At 35.9% G+C, this 23,437-nt stretch overlaps 1 protein-coding gene across 50 annotated transcripts in view; it reads left to right on the top strand.

The window, feature by feature from the left end:
• The window catches only part of mycbp2 (MYC binding protein 2), a 232,201-nt gene that overhangs the window by 152,039 nt on the left and 56,725 nt on the right, over nucleotides 1-23,437 (top strand). For 15 of the 50 annotated variants that reach the window (XM_087266125.1, XM_087266112.1, XM_087266107.1 and 12 more), the window contains 8 exons: nucleotides 3,609-3,753; nucleotides 3,823-4,029; nucleotides 6,295-6,350; nucleotides 6,450-6,565; nucleotides 7,107-7,204; nucleotides 9,208-9,324; nucleotides 12,934-13,074; nucleotides 21,481-21,702. In XM_087266125.1, coding sequence (XP_087122251.1) covers nucleotides 3,609-3,753; nucleotides 3,823-4,029; nucleotides 6,295-6,350; nucleotides 6,450-6,565; nucleotides 7,107-7,204; nucleotides 9,208-9,324; nucleotides 12,934-13,074; nucleotides 21,481-21,702 — 1,102 coding nt within the window. 50 annotated transcript variants of the gene reach the window in all.

The following is a 23,437-nucleotide window of genomic DNA, read 5'->3' as shown; positions in this document are numbered from 1 at the left end:
TTAATGATTTTAGAAAAGTGAGTGGGTATAAGATTAACTGGGAGAAATCTGTACTAATGCCACTGTCGGGGAGAAGTGATATCACGTCAGTGCCCGCTTCAATTCCAGTTAATAGCGCATTTACATATTTAGGAATTCAGATTCTTCCTTCACTTCAGGTGATGGTCAAACAAAACTATAGTTCCTTATTCAACAATATCAGACGGGACCTAGAGAGATGGGGCGCACTATTACTCTCTCTGCAAGGTAGGATTGCGATTATCAAAATGAATGTTCTACCTAGACTTCTATTTTTATTTACCATGATTCCTCTTTCTCCACATAAGACGTTTTTTAAAGAAATAAATTCCATTATAACTAAATTTATTTGGAACAACAAACGTCCTCGAATTAAACTTAAAACATTACAGAAAACACCTGCTAAAGGGGGGTTGGCAGTTCCTAACATTCAACTATATTTCTGGGCATGTCGACTGCGCAGTCTTAAGACTTGGTTGGAAGTAGATTCTGATATTGCTTGGCGTAACATTGAATCATCTGCTGTGCATCCACACCGACTACAAGATTTGTTATTTACGGGATTACCTAAGAAAGTAAAAAAAATTGATAATAGAATAGTGGTTGACTCCCTTAAAATATGGTATGATGTTTGCAAATTTACTGGATGCACCAACAAATTTACAAAAGAATCTCCGATTTGGAACAATTTTCATTTACAATCTGGGGGTAAGCCCTTTATATATAAGCTGTGGTCAGATCAAGGTATTTCTGTGTTGGGTGATATCTTCGACAACCAGGGCTTGAGGTCTTTCCAGGATTTGAAAGAAGGTTACAATCTCCCCGGACATTCCTACTTTCTGTATTTAAGGCTGAGAAGTGCAATGCGTGCTTATGGAGTTCCGTGGAACTGTAATTTGGACAATCATCCACTGCGGGACTGTGTGAATTTCTCTCAGTCACGTGGATCAATCTCATGCATTTACAACAAACTGCTTAATTATGACTCTGTTGCACTCCCCATCATCACAATATGGGAAAAGGAACTGTCCTCTTACCAACTGAACTGGGACTGGATATGTTAAAGTGTCCAGGGGATGTCTAAGAATCCTGCCCATCAACTCATACACTATAAACTGATCCACAAGGCTTATGCAACTCCATATGTGCTTCACCGCATGAAACGGTTACCTACTCCTTTTTGTACACTGTGTAATTCAAACTCTGTGGGGACATATATGCATATGTTTTTTGAATGTCCAGTTATCAGTACATTTTGGGATAAGGTATTTCAAACTACTTCAGAATTGTGTGAGATGTTTATTCCCAAATACCCTAATATCTGTTTATTGAATGATGATTATGATCTAAACCTAAACAATTCCCAACGCAGGATATTTCATACTGCACTAACTGCAGCCAAGAAAGTTATATTTAAAATATGGCATGAACCCTCATTTCCAGCGGATAAAATGTGGCTTATTGAACTAAAAAATATTGCACTGTTAGAACGTTCCACTGCAAGAATTAACAGAGCTAAACCCCATACAATCAAAGTATGGTCCGATTTTATTGAGAAAATTTCTTATATAATAACTAGTTAATTCTCACCCCAGAGTTTTTTTTTTTTTTTTTTTTCTGTGTGTTGTTATTCATTTATTATTGTAATGTCTTTATTGTATTATTATTATTTTTTGTGATTTCTTTATGTATTTTTATTTAATGCAAACCCTGGCTTGTATATAGTTGTTGCTAGCTATGTATGCTGGCTTTGTTCTGCAATAAATAAATAATCAAAAAATAAAAAATAAAAAATAAAAAAATAAAAAATAAATAAATAATAATAAAAAAATAAATAAAAAAAAACTTGGTGATTGCTGTGAACTAGGCTACATTATTTGAGCATTTGTTATGACATTGATATGATCTGTTGTGGTTTAGCTTATGTTTTCTTTTTTAATAGATTTCTTGTTTTATTTTTAGATTTTATTGTTTGGGTTTTAACCAAAATCTGGTTCAATTCCATGTCAACAGCTTCTTAAGGAATATTTATGTCTAAGGAAAAAACATGATGTGTTTAATACATACAGTTTCTATAGTTCCCGGTTGATAAACTCAAATAATATATCTTTTTTAGTAAAAATAATAGACCTATAGGCCTACTGTATATGACTGACAACACAATCTAACTTAAAAATCTGTTGTGGTCTAGCTTACGTTTCCTTTTTTAATGTTAAGATTTTTCTTTGAAATCTGTAATGGCTTCCACTATTGACCATAATCGTTGATAAAATAACCAGCCCTTTAGCAAAGCCTGAATTTTTCCTGCAAGTTTGAAGCAGACTACACTTAACTGTCTGAGGCCAGTTTTACTTAATAAACACTCCCTCGCCTAAACTCACGGCCAATGTTGATCTGTCCAATGTATTATTGAGCCTTTTCTAATTTAAAGTTTCAGGTAGGCCTACTTTGTGTGTGATGAGCAAGTAATAACCCTCTCTACTCCAGTGTTGTGAATGCGATCTGCTAATCTAACAGACACAGTGCAACATGATTTAGAATCATTAGTGAACTCCTTGTTGCAGGTCAAAATTAACCCATTTAATGCTAAACTAAATGCATTTCCTCACTAATTATTTAAACTAGTAGGAACAAATAGTCTTGGAGATTTATGAACAGATGCGCAATTTAAATTGTGAATGAATGGAGAATGATTAACACGCGCAGCGTCGGGAAGCGCTAAACTGAACATGAATTTAACCACTTGATTATTCATCTGTACGGAACATTAAACTGTTGAATGGCTTCATAACATTTGGGATATAGCCTATATGACATCTTTCTAATGCCTTATAATGGCACTAGGACTGTAGTCCCCATAGACACTCAGGTTGGAATGGCGTCTAATGAGAACCAGCTCATTTGCATTTAAAGGCACGGGGAACAAAACAGCTGCAATGTAATCTTACTCTAAACTTCACATATTCACCAGGGAATAATAACATGATCTGATGGGTACAGACACATTCTGGACACACCAAATATTTATATTACATCTTGTAAAGGGAATAGAATAGGAGCCCTTTAACCCTTTGATGCACAAGCTAAAATATAGATATAGAAAAAATAAACTTAAACAGGACACTTTAGACCCATCAAAGGGTTAATAAAGATATCAATGTTACCTCATTATTTATACAACAAAGACTATGTACTGTTATTTTACAAATCACATTGAATTTGATTGTTCAATTTAATACCTTCACCTAAATACTGTTTGAATCGTTTTTGTAATATTGTGCCGCCCTATGCCTTTTATTCATACAAATTGTCTGTTGTTTATATTGGTTGTTTGATAATGATAATGTCAAAGTGAAGTGAGTTTAAACATAAAAATATTCTTATTTCAAAACTAAATAGTCTCATTTTAAAGCGAAAAAATTTTTTTGCCAAGTAAAATGAAAATAAACTTTTCTTTAATATTTTTTTCCATGTTATTTTTTTGTCCAGGCATATGAAAATTACTGCTTTAAGGAAATTCACTTTGCGTCACCAACAGTATTTTGATAACTTATGACTCTCATCCTAACATCTTTTTCCATTATTCCTAGGTGGCTTCAGCCAGACTCCTACGCAGACCCTCAGAAGACATCACTGATCCTAAACAAAGATGACATCCGCTGTGGCTGGCCCACTACTGTTGTGGTCCAGACCAAAGATCAGTATGGAGATGTTGTGCATGTGCCGAACATGAAGGTCAGCATCTTTATAGAATCAAACGCTGTGTTATGAAACTGACATCTAACAGGCTTCTCTGTGTTGTAGGTTGAAGTCAAAGCTGTTCCCGTCTCTCAGAAGAAGTCCATCCAGCAGGAGAACATGAAGAAATTGCAGCGTTTGCCAGGCACTTCCACTAATTCTGCAACAGGCACTGATCTCACATTTGGTGGTCATCCAGCACCCAAACTGGAGGCGACATACGAGCCCATGATCATCAAAGAGGCCCGTTATATCGCCATCACTATGATGAAGGTTCGTTCCATCTCTTAAAGGGAAGAGCTCCTTGTTGCAGGTCAAAATGAAGCCATTTAATGCAAAACTAAACGCATTTCTCTCCTCATTATTTAAACTAACAGGATCAAATAGTCTTAGAGAAAGTTTTTTTCGAGTTGTCATGAATGAGATGCGTAATTTGAATTGTGAATGAATGGTGAATGATTGACAGGCACAGCGGAGGGAAGCGCTGAACTGAACAATAATGTATTTTAAACTTTAGTTGATGTGTAATGTAGCTGTTTGAACATAAACAACATCTCTGAATATAAGACGCTCAAAGTTCAATGCAAAGGGAGACTTGGCTTTTACAGAGTAAGCTTAGCGAAGCCTACAGCGAACTAAATTTGGGAAATACAAAAAAAAATTAAATACCTCCGGCTTAATGTTGTCATAAACCCTTCAGGTTACACACATACAACCCGTGCTGCGAAGGGGCGTAGCCAGAGGCACTGTAATGTTGTAACAGAGACGCTTCTTGGTGATGTGAAGCTGTTCTGCAAATCACAGCACATTATATTAGCTGACCAATCAGAGCCTCTTGGAGGCGGGTCTTTAGAGGAACTAGGAAACTAGTCGTTTTTATGTTAGCTAAGTAGCTGTATACAATCAAAGTAGGATATATGAAAAAAATAACGTGATTTTATTCAAATGAAGCATGAGCACACATAGATTTGCACCCCATAAACATAACCAAGCCTTAAAAATACACTTTGGACCAATCCTTTAATAAAAAAAAAAACTCTCCCTACACTGCAGAAATGCTTTTCTTACTTGGAGTTTTATCTTGTTCTTGTCTAAATATCTAAAACTTCTAATCTTAATACCTTATCTTAAAATTGTTATTTTTTTCATTATTCTTGTCCCATTTTTATAAATAATATGTCAAAGTTAAGTTATTCCTTAAAACAAACTAAATAATCTAAAAATGGGGTGAGAAAAATAATAATCTTTTTAAAGCAAAAAAAATCTTATTTTGAATCAAAATACAATTATTTCAGAACAAAAAAACAATAATTATGCTTACCTCATTGGGCTAAAAAGAGTTTTTGCTATTATTTTGAGGTGAGAAATAACAATTCTACTTAAAAGAGGAATTATTAAAGGAGGAAGATTAAAATACTAACTTTTTAAATTTAACTGAGTGTCAAACTGCAACAGTGAAACATGGCTACATTAGACTTTAGCCTCTTTCACACATATAGACCTTACCGAAAAATTATTGACAATTTTCCGGAGAGGTCTGTATGAGTGAACAAGCTCTTTTTGAAAATACCAGTTAATTAATTCCGGCAATTTTCCTGAAAGAGAAGTTGTAACATTACCTGTAATTTGCTGGAATGCTGCACTGTGTGAACGCAGAATGAAGATTAATGGAAACTAGGCGTTCATGTGTAGAACGCGCTGACGTGAGGCATCTGCTTTAGCCAATCAAAACACACATCCGCACGGTTTGTGAAATTAAAAGCTTTTGAATATTTTTCCGGAAACATTTAGCTGCCAGATGTTAGTCAGATAACGTTTCTATGTTCCTTCTTAATGCCAACTGTGTAAAAAATTCTCGATAAAATGCTTTCTGATAAACCGCCGTTTGTTTATCTTCAAGCTATGCTTCAGTTGCTTGATGCGTGTGCATGTGAAGGAGCCGGTGAGCGCCAGCGCACACACATATTATGAACATCTCGACATCTGAAAGTGTTCCTTCATTTGTTTTTATATAAGTTGTTCACAATACTTATCCAAGCAAGTAATTTGTAACGCAGTCAAGTTTGTAAACATTTAGCTGCGGTTTGCTTTTCAGCCTTTGGATGTCTCCAACCTGACCCCTATTATGTTTAGAAATACAAGCACTGCCGTTTAGAGCTCATTTCTGGTTAATGATGTCAGAGTTTACTAGTATTTTGGAATGGAAGTGTGAATGGTCTTTTTTTGAAAAATTACAGAACAACCGTGCCTGTGTAGACACCTTTTTTATGAAACTACTGGTAAAGTCGTTCCGGAAATTTTCCCGAAATTTACCAGTATCACTGTGTGAAAGGGGCTAATGAAAAGAAATAATAAGTCCTAAACATGGGAATACTTTATATTAATGTAAGCATCCTATGTGCTATAAATGAAATATATACATTGTCTGCAGGTTAGTTATCAAAATATAATAATTAATTAATAAATAATCAAATTGTATAATTAAGTAGATTTGGGATCACTTTACAAAAATGTCACTTATTGTCTTTTTTTATCCAGGCGTATGAAAATTACTCCTTTGAGGAACTTCGCTTTGCCTCACCAACACCAAAAAGGTTCAAAGACTACATTTCTACCTGACTTTAATATATATCATAGGCCAAAGTGAGATGTAAGAACAGGTCTCAAATTCAATTTGCTTGGTTTTTCCTCAGGCCCAGTGAGAACATGCTTATCCGGGCCAACACAGATGGCACTTACAGCGCTAACTGGACCCCTGGTGCTGTTGGATTATATACCATTCATGTTACCATCGATGGCATCGAGATCGGTAACTGCATTTCAGATTTTAATACACTTCGATGTTTAAGCTCTGCATTATAAGCTTAAATGTAATCTATTTTGTCTATATGTAAATTAGTTTAAATATCATTTGCCCAATCAATTTATTTTGGTATTGCTTTAATAAAGCCATACATGTACAAAAACATAAAATAGGTTTTAAAATACATATCTCTGCTTTGAATTGAATGAAGTTAATTCTCTTTAGGGATTATACATTGGCTGTGATATTATAAAGCTCTTAAAAGGACAGCTCACCTAAAAATACAAATTTCTTCACTGTTTCCTCATCCTCTATCGGTTTTAAATGTTCATGGATTTCTTTCTTCTTTTGAACACTAACTGTTATTCTAAAGGATAAGCCATTGACATCCATGATAGGTATAAAACACTTAGCTGATGTTTATTAACATTCTTTTAAAAATTTTTCTTTGTGTTCAACAGAAGAAAAAAACTCATACGTTTTGATTTTTTTTTGCGCAAACTATGCCTTTAATAATGAAATGCTGACTAGAGTAATGTTTTTTCAGATGCTGGTCTGGAGGTCGAGGTCAAAGACCCACCCAAAGGAATGATCCCACCTGGCACACAGATGGTCAAACCTAAAGCTGAACCTCAACCTAGCAAGGTGAGTTCTTAAACTGATAAGTTTAAGAGGTTTGAAAACACTCCTAATCAGTCAGGTTTAACCTTATCTACTACTCATTTTACTTGCCAATATTGAACATTTGGTAATATACTTTTGTAGTTTTTTTTTTTTTTTAAAGAAGACTCATATGCCCCATTCACCTGGGACTTCAGCGTCAACACTTGACTGAAGGCGTGTCTGAAGTTGGGGCTAACACGATCAGTAATAGGCCACTGTCTAGCTTGTGTATTTGCATACAGCGATCTGATTGGTTGACGCTTCCGTCTGCACTTGAAAAGTTGAGCTAGTCCCAACTTCTGCAGCGAGCAATGCCTCTGAAGCGCTGCCGACAGATCCACAATGCAGTTCGGCTATGCCTGTCGTCACCCATTCAAAGTGAATGGGAAGCATTGATGCTGACGCCCTGTGTAAATGAGGCGTTATGGTCATCAAAATTGCTTTCATAATTACATTTTAAAATATATATTTTTTGTATTTAAAGGCACAGTATGTAAGATCTTTGCGATTAAAATATCCAAAAACCACTAGAACAGTGTTGCTTTTTGCTGACTTATGTACTTACATTTTCACAAAAAATTCAATGACCATTCAAATCCAGTGAAATAAGCAATTTTAACTCAATTTCTGGTTTGTTTTTATAGACAACAGGGAAACGCCAATAAAGCAATGAAAATGCTTTAAATGCATTTTATTAGACTGCAAAGAGCAGCATTATAGCAGAGCACTAAAATATATTTAGCATGATAAAACAGCCCTGCTTCTTCCCTAAGTGATCATGACCAGAAGAACCAGAAGTCGACTGTGGCATTATTTTGGTATTGTGGCATACTTATGGCATCTCTTTGGCTTTCACCATTATTCTGCTTTATACTAATATGATAATAAGCTTTGGATAATTTAGCTAATCTATAATCATGATTTCTGTCTTGTGGGTAGTTGTTGGCTGCGTCTGAAACCCCCTACTTCTCAGTAGGTACAGCATTTGAATTTAAACGCACTACTCTGCCGTTAGAAAAGTATGTTCTATACAGTATGACTGTGAGCAGTATGAATGGAATTCAGACGTACTACATCTGCGATTTTGTCATGGTCATGTGATTTACCTGCGTCAGTTGCGTCGCTTCACTCCCAATAATGAATTCTCCTGCGGGACATCATGGGATAGTGCAGCGTGCATTGGGTGCCACTTCAGAATCTCGCCGAAAGTAGTAATTTATCCGGGTACTTCTTGCATACTGATTTTCGAATTCTAGGAATTCTGACATACTACTCAGCTTGCATACTGATTTTAACACACTGTATAGTATGGAAGTATGCAGTTTCGGACGAAGCCATTGTTTTTCTGTTGGATGTAATGAAGACAACAACAACCATGATTTTCCATTTAATCATAGCGTCATCAAAATATGCCTTTGTTTGTTGTGAAAATGCACCATCTTGGGGCGAAAACCACATATTGTGCCTTTGAATCGTGTCTTCAGTGTCACATGATGCTTCAAAAAATAATTCTTATATGGATCACACTTTATTGAAGTAAAATGTATTGAATTTAGCGAATATTCACAAACACAATGGCTCCTGTTTCTTAAAACGATCATGGACATTAAGCTCAAGTCATTAAAAGTCAGAATTTTAGAATAGGAATCCTTTATATGTCACTTCCCATTACCCCTGAGCAGAAAAGAGAATTAGAACACCCCCTCACGTTACCTGAAGGGTTGGGGTTAGAATTGGGATTGTGCCCAAATAGTATCACATATTTCGTTACTGAGCATTAACCTGGGAAACAAGCAACACAACAGCACAATCAAATGTCTCTCCTGCTCTTTGCTGTCGATTGTCTCACACCTCATCATTTCTCTCGTCTGACAGGATGTGCGGGTTCTGTTCTCTCTGTGCTGTGATTTCCTGCTCTCTGACTACTGCAGCTTCCTGCCATCTTCTCATCTGTCTCACTGTCTCTCCCCCTCTGCTTCTCTCAGGTGCGCAAATTTGTGGCCAAGGACAGCGCAGGGCTGCGTGTGCGTAGTCACCCTTCTCTGCAGAGCGAACAGATAGGCATAGTCCAAGTCAATGGCACCATCACATTCATTGACGAGGTAAACCTCTCTAGAATTGAGCCCAACTGTTCTCTATTTAAAGGGATAGTTCACCCAAAATTGTTTACTCACCCTTAGTTGTTTTTTTATACCTTTATGCGTTTCATTTTTCTTTTGAACACAAAATAAGTTCAAAATGTAAACTATTGACTTCCATAGTTGGTAAAAAAGAAGTCAGACGTTTCTCAAAACAACTTAATTTGTGTTTAACAGAAAAACGAAACTCAGGTGAAGGGTGAGTAAATGATGACCGATTTTTCATTTTTGGGTGAACTATCCCTTTAAGTGCTTCTGTTTTTCTCTTCCTTTAATCACTGAACACAACTGAATTCTTAACCACCTCAGTTTTAAATGGCTTTTAACACTAGTTCTGCATCTCTCTGAGCTTCTAAATTGACTTTTGATTTGATCTGAAGCATTCATTTGCTTATCTTTTGCTTCACATGCAGGAGACTTTGAGGCTGTAGATTATTGTCATATAGGAACTATCCATCCCAGCCCAACGCTGCATGCCAATCACTGATAGCTCCTATAGGATCCAGTCTCACATGCACAATGCCGTCAGTTTCTCTAAAGGCCCTTTCACATGACCCGCCAGTGCAGTGAACTCAATGGAGAGAAGCATCGCCTATTAGCATTGGCTAAAACTGTCATATTTTGCTGACTCATTGGCAATAGACAAGTGGTTCTCAACCAGGTGGTGTTGAGTCAACAGCCCTATATATTTATACATATATATGTATTTTCGTTTCGTTTAAGCCCTCCTGTGAAATTTAAGTTTGTAATTTAATACCTTTATTTCAATAATGCTTTACAATGTAGATTGTGTCAAAGCAGCTTTACATAAATGAAGTTCTAGTACTGAGCAATGATATTTTCACATTATTTCCTATTACAATTTTCTTTTATTCTGGAGAAAGGCTTATTTCTTTCAGTTTGGCTGGAATAAAAGCATTTTAAAAATCTTTTTAAGATCTGTTTAAGAATCATTAGTAAGCATTAATAGTCCCCTTAATATTTTTTTTGCTCTCGGTTGGCCACAGAGCAAATCTCTTAAATAGGATATAAAGCTTAATACTAACATCTTGCAAAATAACTAGTAACTATTAGTGGCCCAGGTCTGGTAGGAGCAAATTGGGCCAACTGACCACTTTGACTCATCCATGTTTCCTCTGTTGTTGTTGTTTACCATGTCGGCGTCTTCACACGCGCCCTTCCTTCTACGTCATTAAACCGCGGAGAAGTACCACATTGTCGCAAGCTTAATGATGTTCAAAACAGAATGCCTCAAATCTAATCTGCCTGTTTACATGATAGTCATATTGTCACATATAAATTTATATCTGATTTATTTCCACATATGAAGGAGGCCTGAAACTTATCCTTTATATTTCATTATAATATAAGGTCTATCAATTTACAGGGTTATCAACAATGTGTCTATTTTTGGCTTGGAATAGTCTTCTATTAAAACTTTTAGTTTTTATTCTTGCTACAGGTAAAAAATAAAACCTTCTTTCAAATTAATTGCATATACGTTGAAACCAAATTTAAGAAGTATCGTAATCGGTACTCAGCAAGTACACAAATTAAAGGGCGGTGAAACCCCCCTCTTTCGGTTCAAGTCTACCTCAGAATTTTTTCAAAAAATGCTTTATGATGGGCGTGGAGCTCTGCCAGCAGAAAAAAAATGGAGTGGGCTTGGCCAGCAGAGCATGGGAAAAAGAGGAGAGTGAACATTTATTGTCAGTTGGCTCACAAAATGTGACACAAACTGTGAGGAGACGCATGATTTCATAGTTTACAAAGTTAAAATGCCAAGAAATAAACAGTAAGTAATTTAATGTCCTGCTACATTTGTTATTCGTAATTTCATATACACGTAAACACAATTTGTTATATCATTATATAGATAATGATTAAATTACACTGAACTGAGCTAAACTGAACTGAACTGAACTGAACTTAAACACTAAAAACTGAACTACACTGTTCCAGTTACTATGACCATTTATGTGAAGCTGCTTTGACACAATCTACATTGTAAAAGCGCTATACAAATAAAGCTGAATTGAATTGAAAATTCATGTTTATATAAACACTATAAATGAGGAGGACTTATCTTCCCTTCAATCTCTGAGTCTGAATGCAGACACAGTGAATAGCAGTGCAGCAGGTCTCTTGCCACATTTATTTCAACCATTAGCCCTGCCAGGAATCTGGAGGATTTTAAAAATAGGCAGCACAGAAACAGGCGATGTGTATGAATGGTAACAAACTCAACTGATAAAAGACAAAGTCTGCCATTCCCTAATTCTTGTATAACTCTCAAAAATGCTTGCTGCAAACCAACAGCTTTGCTGTATCGGTCCTGACAGCATTGCGAGGAAAACCAAGCAAAAAAAAAAAAAAAATGTGGATCATGGAAACCAACACTTATGACCCTTCATGAATGACTAAATACACATTCATTGCTCTCACAGCTTGGCAGGTCTGCCTTGCCTTCGGAATGAACGTGCTCTCAGGAATAATTAAGAAGCAGGGTCTTCTCATTGAATAGGTAAACTCCATTATGAATAATAATAAGAAACTGAGGCGTCATCACTCCATAAGCAGATTCGCACTACGTCACCGATTTTGATCCGCTCTAAAATTATTTTTACCCAGAAAATGAAGTTAGCTGACAAAAGGTTCCAAATTATCCAGTTTTCCACACAATTAAAGCAGAAAGGTGCTAGCGTTGTCTTAGCTCAGTGTTTCTAAACTACTTTCCTGGAGGACCACCAACACTACATGCTTTGTATGTCTCCTTTCTCTGTCAAACCCATCACAAGTTACTTTCAGTCCCTGCTAATGAGCTGATTATCTGAATCAGGTGTGTTTGGTTAAGGAGACGTGGAAAATGTGCAGAGCTGGTGATCCTCCAGGAACGTGATTTAGAAACACTGATGCTCAACACACACAAATCTGTTAAAATATTAGAAAAATAACTCCAGGGTCTCTTGAACCTTTAAAATACTTGTACTGGTGTCAGTTTAAAAAAAAAAAGTGGTATTAATACATCCCTAATTGATTGATTAAAAATAATTTTGAAAATTTGTGACTTTGGGGTCAGAAAGGTTGAGAACCACTCCTATAGACCTTTATGAGTACTACTAATTAGACAAATTGTAAGATCACAAGAAAAACACACAGTCAAAATTAAAGACAAAAAAATGTACGTGCATAATCTGTTCCAGTATCTCTGAGGTATTATCTTTATTTATGTTTATAGAAAATTTATAGACGTGGTGCTGCACTTGCTGCTTTCTTGCTAACTTTCCCCCCACATGCTCAAAGTAGCGCATGATGCTTTTATTGAGCAGTATGTTGAAGCCCCAACATGAGTCGTGTGAAAGGGCCCTGCTGGCAACCGACAATAGCATTATAGATGCATTTACAAATTCTCTAGATCTAATTTCCCTCAACGTATCCACACACTCACTGTAAATCCAATTGGTTGGTGCTGTGCATTAGCGGATTGGTCCTGCAGCCTCAGAAGCTCATGCTAGGGGGCGTGTTAGCAGTTACAGGAGGGCATGGCTCCGCTCTGTTGCTTGTTTCCCATAGATCCACAATGATGATGGTGTCTGGCTCAGACTGAATGATGAGACAGTAAAGAAGTATGTTCCCAACATGAATGGCTACACTGAAGCCTGGTGCCTCTCTTTTAACCAGCATCTGGGCAGAAGCCTCCTGGTCCCTGTCGACGTAAGTAAACTTGTAGATTAGCTGGAGTCCCTTCACTGCTCATTTGGGAACGGGATTTGTAACTTTTTTAGGATGATCATTGGATTATACTACATTTACATGAAACAAGGGCATCTATTAATGACCCACTCCCAAATGTCTGTTAGCATGCTGTGTTGATTACTTACCAATGGCAATAACATGTGTCGTTGCATGTGTTAGTGCTGCTGTGTAGTTTAGTTTGGGCACGATCACTCAGAGACCAGGACGGAAGGTGTTTAAAGATGGGTGCATGTTGCCAGTCCCTTGTCTTAACTCCTGGTTGAAAGACACTAACTCATGCACACTGTTTTGTGGGGCTGCACGATTATCGTTAACTTTGTTGTTAGACTTTTATTTGCCAATAGTTATGCTTAGTAGTTTTCACATTAAAATATGTTGTTTCTTTTATAAAATAATCAGACTTTTGTGTTTATTTTGTATAAGGCTTGAATACACTATAGGACTTTAAATATCTGAACTTACAATGCTATGTGAACCAACACTGTCAGACTTTTAGGTAGTCTTTAGGACAACAAAACAATCTCACCCAAAACAAGTGGCTTTCTGCGAGGAGCTGCATGACATAAAGCTGCTTACTGCTATTTAAATTCATTTTATTGCGCTTTAGTTTGGGAAAATGTAATAACTACATTTTTACATTTTAAAACTGAGGCCATGTCAAGGGTATATTTATAAACTAAGTTTTCCCTGACTTTGTTTAAAAGATCTCCATCTACATGAAAACGCAAACGATGCACTATGATATGCTCAGTTAAAATCTTAATGAACCAACAGGCTAAGAGTCTTTTATGCTGGATTGCATATTCACACATACATACAATGGCCCAATCCCAATTTTACCCCTTAAACCTGGTTTATACTTCTGTGTCGAGGGATCGGCGTGACCCACGGTGCATGCAATGCACGTAGCTGTGAATTTATACTTCTACGCGCTGTTTGTATTTGCAAAGCGATAACACTTAAGAAACAATAGCTGGCAGTAGGTGTTTAAGTTCCTCTGGGTCGAGTTTCTTCGCTGTTGTTTTGTTTTTTCTAAATGCTAACTTAATGTACAAGTGGCTCAAACTTGCTCATTTTGAGGTGGAAATCGGCGGACGTTTAGCACCTTTAATCTAAGGGGAAACACAAAGCAAAACTTTCCATCTGGAGCTCTTTTACGAGACTCAACACTTGTAAACAATCGCTCCATCAGGCCTGCAGGGCTCTCACCAAGCCAACGAAATCACAGAGCTTGCACTACGCGTCGTTGCGACGTGTAGTTAAATATTTAAAGAGGTACACATCAGCTTCGCCGACGGCCACGGCGAGGGCTATACATCCATGCGTAGGCTGCGCCGGAGCATACGTGTGCGCTAAAGTATAAATCAGCCTTTTGTCCTTCCCTTCCATTTGCACCTTCACGTGAAGGGAAAGGGGTGTCCCAATTCTCTTTAGCTTAAAGGCATATAATCGGAAGCGCTAGATAAATCTTAAAACTAAGCATTTCCAGGACCCCTCTACAAATCCCGGTATGGTGCAGTGTTGGGTTTCAGAGATTATGCAAAGAAACTTGACACAGGGGAACATAAAAACCTTCTGCCAGCTAGCGTTTTGGAAGTGTTATTGCAGAACAACACAAACAACGCGCAGAAGTATAAATGCACCGCAACGTGCTAGGCATGCACCATGGGTCACGCCGATGACTCGACGCAGAAGTATAAACCAGGCTTTAAGAATGACCCCTTCCTGTTCCAACATGACTGCGCACTAATGCACAAAGCAAGCTCCATAAAGACATAAGTGAGTTTGTGTGAAAGGATCTTGACTGGCCTGCATAAAGTCTTGACCTCAACCCGACTGAACAAATTTGGATGAATTAGAGTGGACATTGCTTTCTCCTCCAACATCAGTACCTGACCTGACCAAAGCTCTTTTAGAAGAATGGTCAAAAATTCCCAATAAAAAAACTCCTTTCGGTACAAACCGAAAAATACAATGCTAAAAAGTAGTTCCTCAGTCAAATATACAATTACAATACATGTTCGCTTTCATTTTCACATTCACTTATACATTTCTGTAAACTTAAAACATTAACTTTGGCCAAAATCAACTAATTTGCTCAAAAAATACTTATTCAGATTGGGCAAAAATTGTCTTCAGGAGTTTTATTTATGTTGTAAACAACAGATGACAGATCTAGTAGAGGGCGATATCTACGTTTTTGCGAATTTAAAATGCATTATGTAGGGTACATTTTGTTACATGTTTTAGATGACGGATTCAGTAGAGGGCGCTGTCTACGTTTTTGCGAACTTGAAAGCCTTGTTACTCAGGGTACATTTTGTTGCACGTTTTAGATGACAAATCCAGTGGAGGGCCGTCTCTAAGTTTTTGCGATCCTGAAATACGTTACTTAAGGTAAATCCAATAGAGGACGCTGTATGAGCTTTGACCTCAACCCGACTGAACACTTTTGGATAAATTAAAGCAGAGATTTCAAGTCAGGTCCAACCTCAGTGCCTGACCTAACAAATGTGCTGTTTTGAAGAATGGTCAAAAATTTCCAATAAAAACACTTAAAACAAGTTAACATTGACTGGCCAAAATCAACTAATTATCTCTGACCTTCAAAAAATACTTATTTAGACTTCAGATAAGAGAAAAAAAACCTATGCTGAAGTCATGTAGTGCTTTCCAGCCTTAATGAGTTTTATTTACATTGTTAGTGAGTGGCTCAATATTGATGGTCCTTTTTGAGAGCTAGATGATGTTTCTTTTTTCTCATAACAGAATTAAACACCTTAATTTTTCAAGCGTTAAAGTTTAGACCTCACAAATTAGTTCACATAGTGCCAGTCAAAATCATAATTTAGTCAGTTGATTGTGCAGCCCTACTGTGTTGTTACTTGTTACTCATCATATGTGGTGTGAAAAATAGCTCTTGTGTGATACTGAATATCATTGTACAAAGCTTTGCTGTTTTCTGGTCATGACAGTAGAGAAGTAAAAGCTCATTTCAAAACTTGAACCTCTTTATAAAGCCAATCTGTTAATTTTAGACATCCGTTAACTGAAGGAAAATTGCCTAAATTTGTTCAGTGGCCCCTGAAACCTTTTCAGCAATTGGTGCAAATGTGGTTAATCGGCTTAAATTTCTCACACTAAATTAACTGTCGGGGTTCCTCTACTCTGCCATGCAATAAAATGTTGTCCTCCTAACACAAGGCCTAAAAGTGGGCTGTGATTTTGAGAGCATAATCACAACTGGATGTGAAAATGTCATCAAGGCTCCCAGTATGAACAGCATGACACACCACTTATCTTTTTTGGAAGATTATAAATCTTCGTATTTCTTATGTGATTTATTTTTCATTTGCCATATTTTGATGTGATTAAATAATTTTTCTAAAAATTGGAGCATTCACAGTCATAATCTTCAGCAGAACCTGGTTCGTTTGCTAGACCTTCTTCCTAATCTTCAATTTCTTGTTCTCTTACTCTCTCATGAAAAAAAAAATAAAGAAATAAAACACCTTAAACAAGCTGTCCACTATAACAGATCCATCTCTTCCAAAAAAAGACAAACCATACCGTCTGCGTTTCTAATTGAAGGTAATTCCCCAACGTGTTTTGACTTGCTTATAATCTGTTGCTCAGAATATCTTTAGCGCTAGCCAAGGAGTCAGGGATATCGACTTTTTGTCTTGGACGACCTTATCTTGTTTTCCCCAGGTGAGTGGTCAGATGGACTTTGAAGCTTGGCTGATGTTATGCTTTTCACCAGTGTTTCCCATAATTCCGAGATGTTTGAGATTGTGATTTTTACATGTAGTACTGGAGCATCATCAGACTTGCATGTTTGTGTAAACCATGTGAGTGAAACAAAATGTAATTTATCTTCTGTATGCACCACCAAGTTAACCAACCCAGACTCTTTGGAAGTACATGCATTAGCGTACATTTTTGCTTTTTAAAAATTTGTTAATTAGGGTTCATTTTGTTGCATATTTCAGACGACAAATCCAGTAGAGGGCACTTGTCTGTGTTTTTGCGAATTTGAAAGGCGTTACTTAGTATACATTTCATTGCACATTTCAGATAACAAATCCAATAGAGTGTGCTGTCTATGTTTTTGCGAATCTGAAATATGTTACTTAAGGGAACATTTCGATGGACGTTTTAGATAACAAATCCAGGAGAGGGCGCTGTCTACTTTTTTTTGCAAATCTAAAATTTGATACTTAAGGTACATTTTGTGGCACATTTCAGATGACAAATGTAGTGCAGGGCTGTTGTCTATGTATTTGCGAATTTGAAATGCATTATTTAGTGTATTTTGTTGAATGTTTCAGATGAAAGATCCAGTGGAGGGCGATATCTACGTTTTTGCTAATTTGAAATGCGTTACTCTGTACATTTTGTTCCACATTTTATATGGCAAATCCAGTAGAGGGCGCTGTCTACATTTTTGCAAATTTAAAATGCGTTACTTAGGGTACATTTCGTTGCACGTTTCAGATTACAGATCCAGTAGAGGCCGCAATCTACTTTTTTGCAAATTTGAAAAGCGTTACTTGGTACATTTTGTTGCACATATTAGATGACAAATTCAGTAGAGGGTGCTATCTACGTTTTTGCAAATTTAAAGTACATTACTTTGGGTAAATTTTGTTGCACATTTCAGATGACAAATGCTCTAGTGGGTGCTGTATGGTTTTGCGAATTTAAAATGTTACTTAGGGTACATTTTGTGGCATGTTTCAGAAGAAAGATTCAGTACAGGACACTATAGACACTTTTGCAATACCTAGGGTTTACCTAGGGTTTATTTTATTCCACATTTCTGATGACAGATCCAGTGGAGGGTGCTTGTCTGCATTTTTGCGAATTTAAAATGCGCTACTTAGGATATATTTTGTTGCACGTTTCAGGTGACAAATTCAGTAGAGGGTGCTGTCTATGTTGCGAATCTGAAATGCGTTACTTAGGGTACATTTTGTTGCACATTTCAGATGACAAACCCAGTTGAGAGCGCTGTGTATTTTAAATTTTTTTTGCAATTTAAAATGCGTAACATAGGATACATTTCATTGCACGTTTTAGATGAAAAATTCCGGAAAGGGTGCTGTCTATTTTTTAATTTTTATTTGATTATTTATTTGAAATGCGTTACTTAGGGTACATTTCATTGCATGTTTCAGATTTTAGATCCAGTAGAGGGCGCTGTCTACATTTTTGCAAATTTGAAAAGCGTTACTTGGTACATTTTGTTGCACGTTTCAGATGAGAAATTCAGTATAGGGCACTCTACATCTTTGCAAATCTGAAATAATTAATTAGGGTAGATTTCGTGGCATGTTTTAACTGACAAATGCAGTAGAGGGTGCTGTTTATGGTTTTGCAAATTTGTAATGCCTTACTTAGGATACTTTTCGTTGCACATTTCTGATGATAGATCCAGTAGAGGACGCTATCTATGTTTTTACAAATTTGAAATGCAATACTTACAGTAAATTTTGTTGAACATTTCAGCTGACAAGTGCTGTGTATTTTTTTTTTTTCGATTTGGAATGCATTACTTAGGATAAATTTTATTGCATGTTTCAGTTAACAAATCCAGTAGAGGGTGCTGTCTGTTTTTGCAAATCTGAAATGCCTCACCTAGGATACATTTCATTGCACATTTTAGATAATAAATCCCAGAATGGGTGCTGTCTATATATATATATATATTATTATTATTATATTTTTTTGTAAATTTGAAATGCGTTACTTGGGGTACATTTTGTTGCACATTTCAGATGACAAATGCACTAGAGGGCGCTGTCTACATTTTTGCAAATTTGAAAAGTGTTACTTGGTAAATTTTGTTGCACATTTCAGAGGAGAAATTCAGTAGAGGGCGATATCTACATTTTTGCGAATCTGAAATAGGCTACTTGGGTAGATTTCGTTTCACATTTTAACTGACAAAGGCAGTAGAGGGTGATGTCTATGTTTTTGTGAATTTGGAATTCATTACTTAAGGTAAATTTCCTTGCACATTTCTGATGATAGATCCAGTTAAGGGTGCTGTTTACATTTTTGCAGATCTAAAATTCTTTACTCTGGGTACATTTTATTGTTTATTTCAATGCACGTTCTTGCATTCACTTTACTTAAATCAGAGCACTCTGCAACACCATACAAATTGAGCTACCTCGCATACTGAAAAGCTGTCCATATGGAGATAAACAGGTGAGGCGAACATATGTTATTACAAATCATCGACAGAGTTAGGTTGTTCTGCAGTGTTTATATAGTGTTGCGCAAATAACTACACACAAATAATGTTATTTGTTAATAATGTCCTTGTAGCAATCATTTGTGTGAAAAGGATAAAAAAGTGTTGTTGATGCACATTTTACCTACAAACATCAGCCAAGTGTAGGTATAAGAACGTTTTTGCGGTTTCACGAAAGTATTAGCTGAAGCACATATTTCCAATGAGTCTGGGTTGAAGTAACATGTTTAAAGTGTCTTGTAACAACCTAACGATCATTACATGACAATTATGTTAATCTTCAATAAAGCTTTTTTTGCGTTTTCATGTCGGAGTTCACAATTGAAACACAATTGGAAGACAGTTGCATGAGGATTTAAAGGAATAGTTTGCTCTATAATACATATTCTGTCATTATTAACTAATTAAATGATTGCTGTTGTTTTCAGTGAAACACCAAATGTTTTTAATTTTGTAAATTTTAGCTCTAGATTCTAGAAGTTTAATATCACAATGTATGACAAAGATAACATGATTGCTAATTATAATAATGACAGAATGCATTCTGGGGTAAAGTGTTGCTTTAGTAAAAAAGCAGGTTATGTGAATGCATGTTTTTTTTTTTCTCTCTCTCAAAAAAAGTTAAACTTTTTGTCAGTTGTCTAAACAGCATGTCTACACAGTGTTTGTATGCACTAATTTATATCAGAACACACAGTTACGTGTGTTATGGCAATCTTTGTTGCCACTACATAGAATAAGTTGCAATTTATAATTATGAAATCATTTTGTTTATGAAAAGTGTCATGTTTGTACTGTACATAGAAGCACAGCTGGGAAGTCTGTTCAGTTTTTTTTTTTTTCTGGACACTACATGATGATATCAAAAGTGCTAAAGGGTCAATGACGTTTATTTTCTTTCCCTTTTTTTTGTTTTGTTTTCTGTTGTTGACGTATGGTTAGATATTGCATTCATACAATATCTAACCGTGACATAAAAGGCACTGCTGCATTCATTTGTAAAAATTACAAGGTTGTAAAATTAAAAATAAAATTCAATAGGACAGTACTAAAATGTAATATTGTAAAAAAAACAATAACGGGGTGTCCGTGTGGTCTTGAAAACTATTAAAAATTGATGAATCAATGTAGACAAATGTAAGGCCCTTAAAAGAGTATTAAAAAGTCTTAAATGTTATTTTGCAAGGTATTAAAGGTATTAAATCAATGAAATCCTACTAGATTTTAACATCATGCTGCTTTGTTTACTGCATTAACCAAGAAAACACCTTTATTTTTGCAGTTCTATAGGCGCCAACCTGCTGAATTAGCTATAATAGAATTTTATTCAATATATGAATAATGATTTAGTTTTGGATTCTTACATTGATATTTAGTAAATATACTGTAAGATAAAATCTCGCCAGTGTTTCTGGTTAAAACCTAAAGTGCTTTTACTGTCTTTGAAATGTAATGGAAGAGTCTTAAAAAAGGCCTTAAAATGTATTGAATTTCACTCTTTGATTCCTGTATATAATCTGAATAATGTTTTTTTGCTAGTGCCTGAAGCAATTCGGTTACGTAATAAATGTATTTAATCAATGGATTATTATTATTTATTATTATTATCTGTTTTATTACACATTTTATTGTTATTTAATTTGTTATTACTATTATTCTCTTTTTTTCTTTTTTTTCACAATGTCAGAATGAATTGCCCTTCGGGGATTAATAAAGTTTTAAACTAAAACATTAAAATAAAGATACTTTAAATTCTTGAGTTCTTTAAAGCAGGATGGATTCTTACTGAATGATATTTTTTCATTCATCAGCTAAAATAAAATATTTCCAAAAATAACCCCTGCAATGTCATTATTTGTTTCATAAAAAAAAAAATATATATATATATATATATATATATATATATATATATATATATATATATATATATGATATTAAAATATTCATTTTAAAATTGTAATTTTTTTGTCATCCTTAGAATTATTTATCTTCTTTTTTTTTTATCATACAAGACATTCTTATTTGTCATTGACCCTTAAGCTAGTTATAATTTTACCCCTTGCTTTCAAACCTAAATTAACTGGTGTTGTTTGGTTTTGCAGGAGGGCAGGTCAAATTTGGACGATTATGGAAAGGAGAGCGGTGGCCGCCCTTCTCATGATGCCAATGTACTTGACCTGGGCGCTGGCCAGAGTGGTGGACCGGGTCTTTATAAGGTAGTGAAGACCGGACCTTCGGGTCACAACATCAGAAGCTGCCCAAACCTTAGAGGTATCCCCATTGGAATGTTAGTTCTGGGGAACAAAGTCAAGGCGGTAGGCGAGGTATGAACTCCCAACTGTGTCACTGTGGCTGCCAATAAATGACTAATTAGCCAGATTTCTTGCTAGTTCTGCTGTCTCTGTAACACAGATTCTTAAATTGTGTCTTTAGACTATTAGAGAACCCTTTGTGTAACTTCTTTTGATAGAAGCCAAACATGCCATGGCTCTGGTGTGGGTTTGTGTTCATTCTGTGCACATTATTAAAGCTCCTTTTAAGAACCACCAAGCATGGCTTCAGCTTTTACACAGTAACAAATATAACCTGGCATGCTCTACAGGAACATCTTTGTGATCCGACAATTAAAATATGATCTTAATTAACCTATTTACAGTGATGAAACGAAGCTTGTGAGTTGCTAAAAAAACTGAAGTCATCTCATAGCTTCCACTCTGTACGCACCAGGATTGAGCAAAATTCAGAAGATTTGGTTCCCTTTTGATTTGGTAATGTGAATTGAATTGAATTAGCTGTGATTCATGTGATTGGGAACTGGAATGATGGGAAGAGGAGTTAATGAATTCAGGCCAAAGAAACTGAAAGAAACAGGTCATGTACATCATTATTAAAGGTTTTACAAAATTGCGATAAATATATTATACTAATTGTTGTAGTGCTAGTAGTAAAACTGAATTTTTAAGAAATAATTATAGGGTTACTTTAATGTTTTTATTTTAAGAGGAAGAAAACAGAATGATTAGATTTCCTGAAAGTTTTTTTTTATGATTTCAAAGAATTCGGTATGCTTTTTAATTTTTACAGTTTATTTTAAGGGGTGGTCTCATGCTTATTTTTTCATATATCTTACTTTGGTTATATACAGCTACTCGGCTAACATAAAAACGTCATATTTCCTAGTTTCTCTGAAAGGCCTGTTCTCAAGAGACTCTGATTGGTCAGCTAACATAATGTGCTGTGATTCGCGGATTGACTCCGTCATCACGTCACTCCCCTACAAGCAGGCGCTTTTTTGCTTTGTAAACAGTCCAGTTAGAGCAGCTGTTAGCTGCCTGAATCAGACAGAAAAATTAAAGGGACACAGCTAAACCTCACATCTGCTCTCTAAAGTAAAAGGTGAAAACTTGCTTTCACATATATTCTAAATAAGCATGTGTAAGTAACATGAAACGTTCTCATATATTTTGCGAGTTTGTTATTTGAGATAAAGAACGCATGGAAAGCAGCCACATAGAGAGACACTGGAGCGCTGGTGAAGATTGTGGCTGTTTACATTGGTTTGCCGGATAAATATGAATTTGTAGCTTAGTTGTTAGCGGTGCTAAACAGCATTTCCTGTTGTTTACATCCTTATTCTAGTCCTTGCTATAACATACCGTTAACGCTAGAAACTGTGCCTGTAATTGATCAATTTTAACAAATAAAAATACTTACTGGTTGTGTCTCCCATTCAACAGCAGTTCTCCTTGGTCAAATGCTAGCTATATTTTTTTTTATATAATTCTCTGGAACATAATTAAAATTAAACTGTAAGCACTTCTTTCTTTCTGTCGTGTCCTTTGGAAGCCCGATTACAGAAACAAAACAAGCTCTGTGGAAATAGCAGCGTTTGGATGGCATTTTAGCTTTCTCTGCTTTAACATTACAACACCTCTGGCTTTGCATTGAATTTTGAGCATTTTACATTCGGAGATTTTGTTTATGTTCAAACAGCAACATTACACATCAAATAAAGTTTAAAATTTGATATCATGGTGGACCACCCCTGTAACTATTTAA

The sequence above is a fragment of the Danio rerio genome, chromosome 9 (genome assembly GCF_052040795.2).
Source record: "Danio rerio strain M-AB ecotype USA chromosome 9, GRCz13ab, whole genome shotgun sequence".
NCBI lineage: Eukaryota > Metazoa > Chordata > Actinopteri > Cypriniformes > Danionidae > Danio > Danio rerio.
This window is presented reverse-complemented; position numbering and strand designations above follow the sequence as displayed.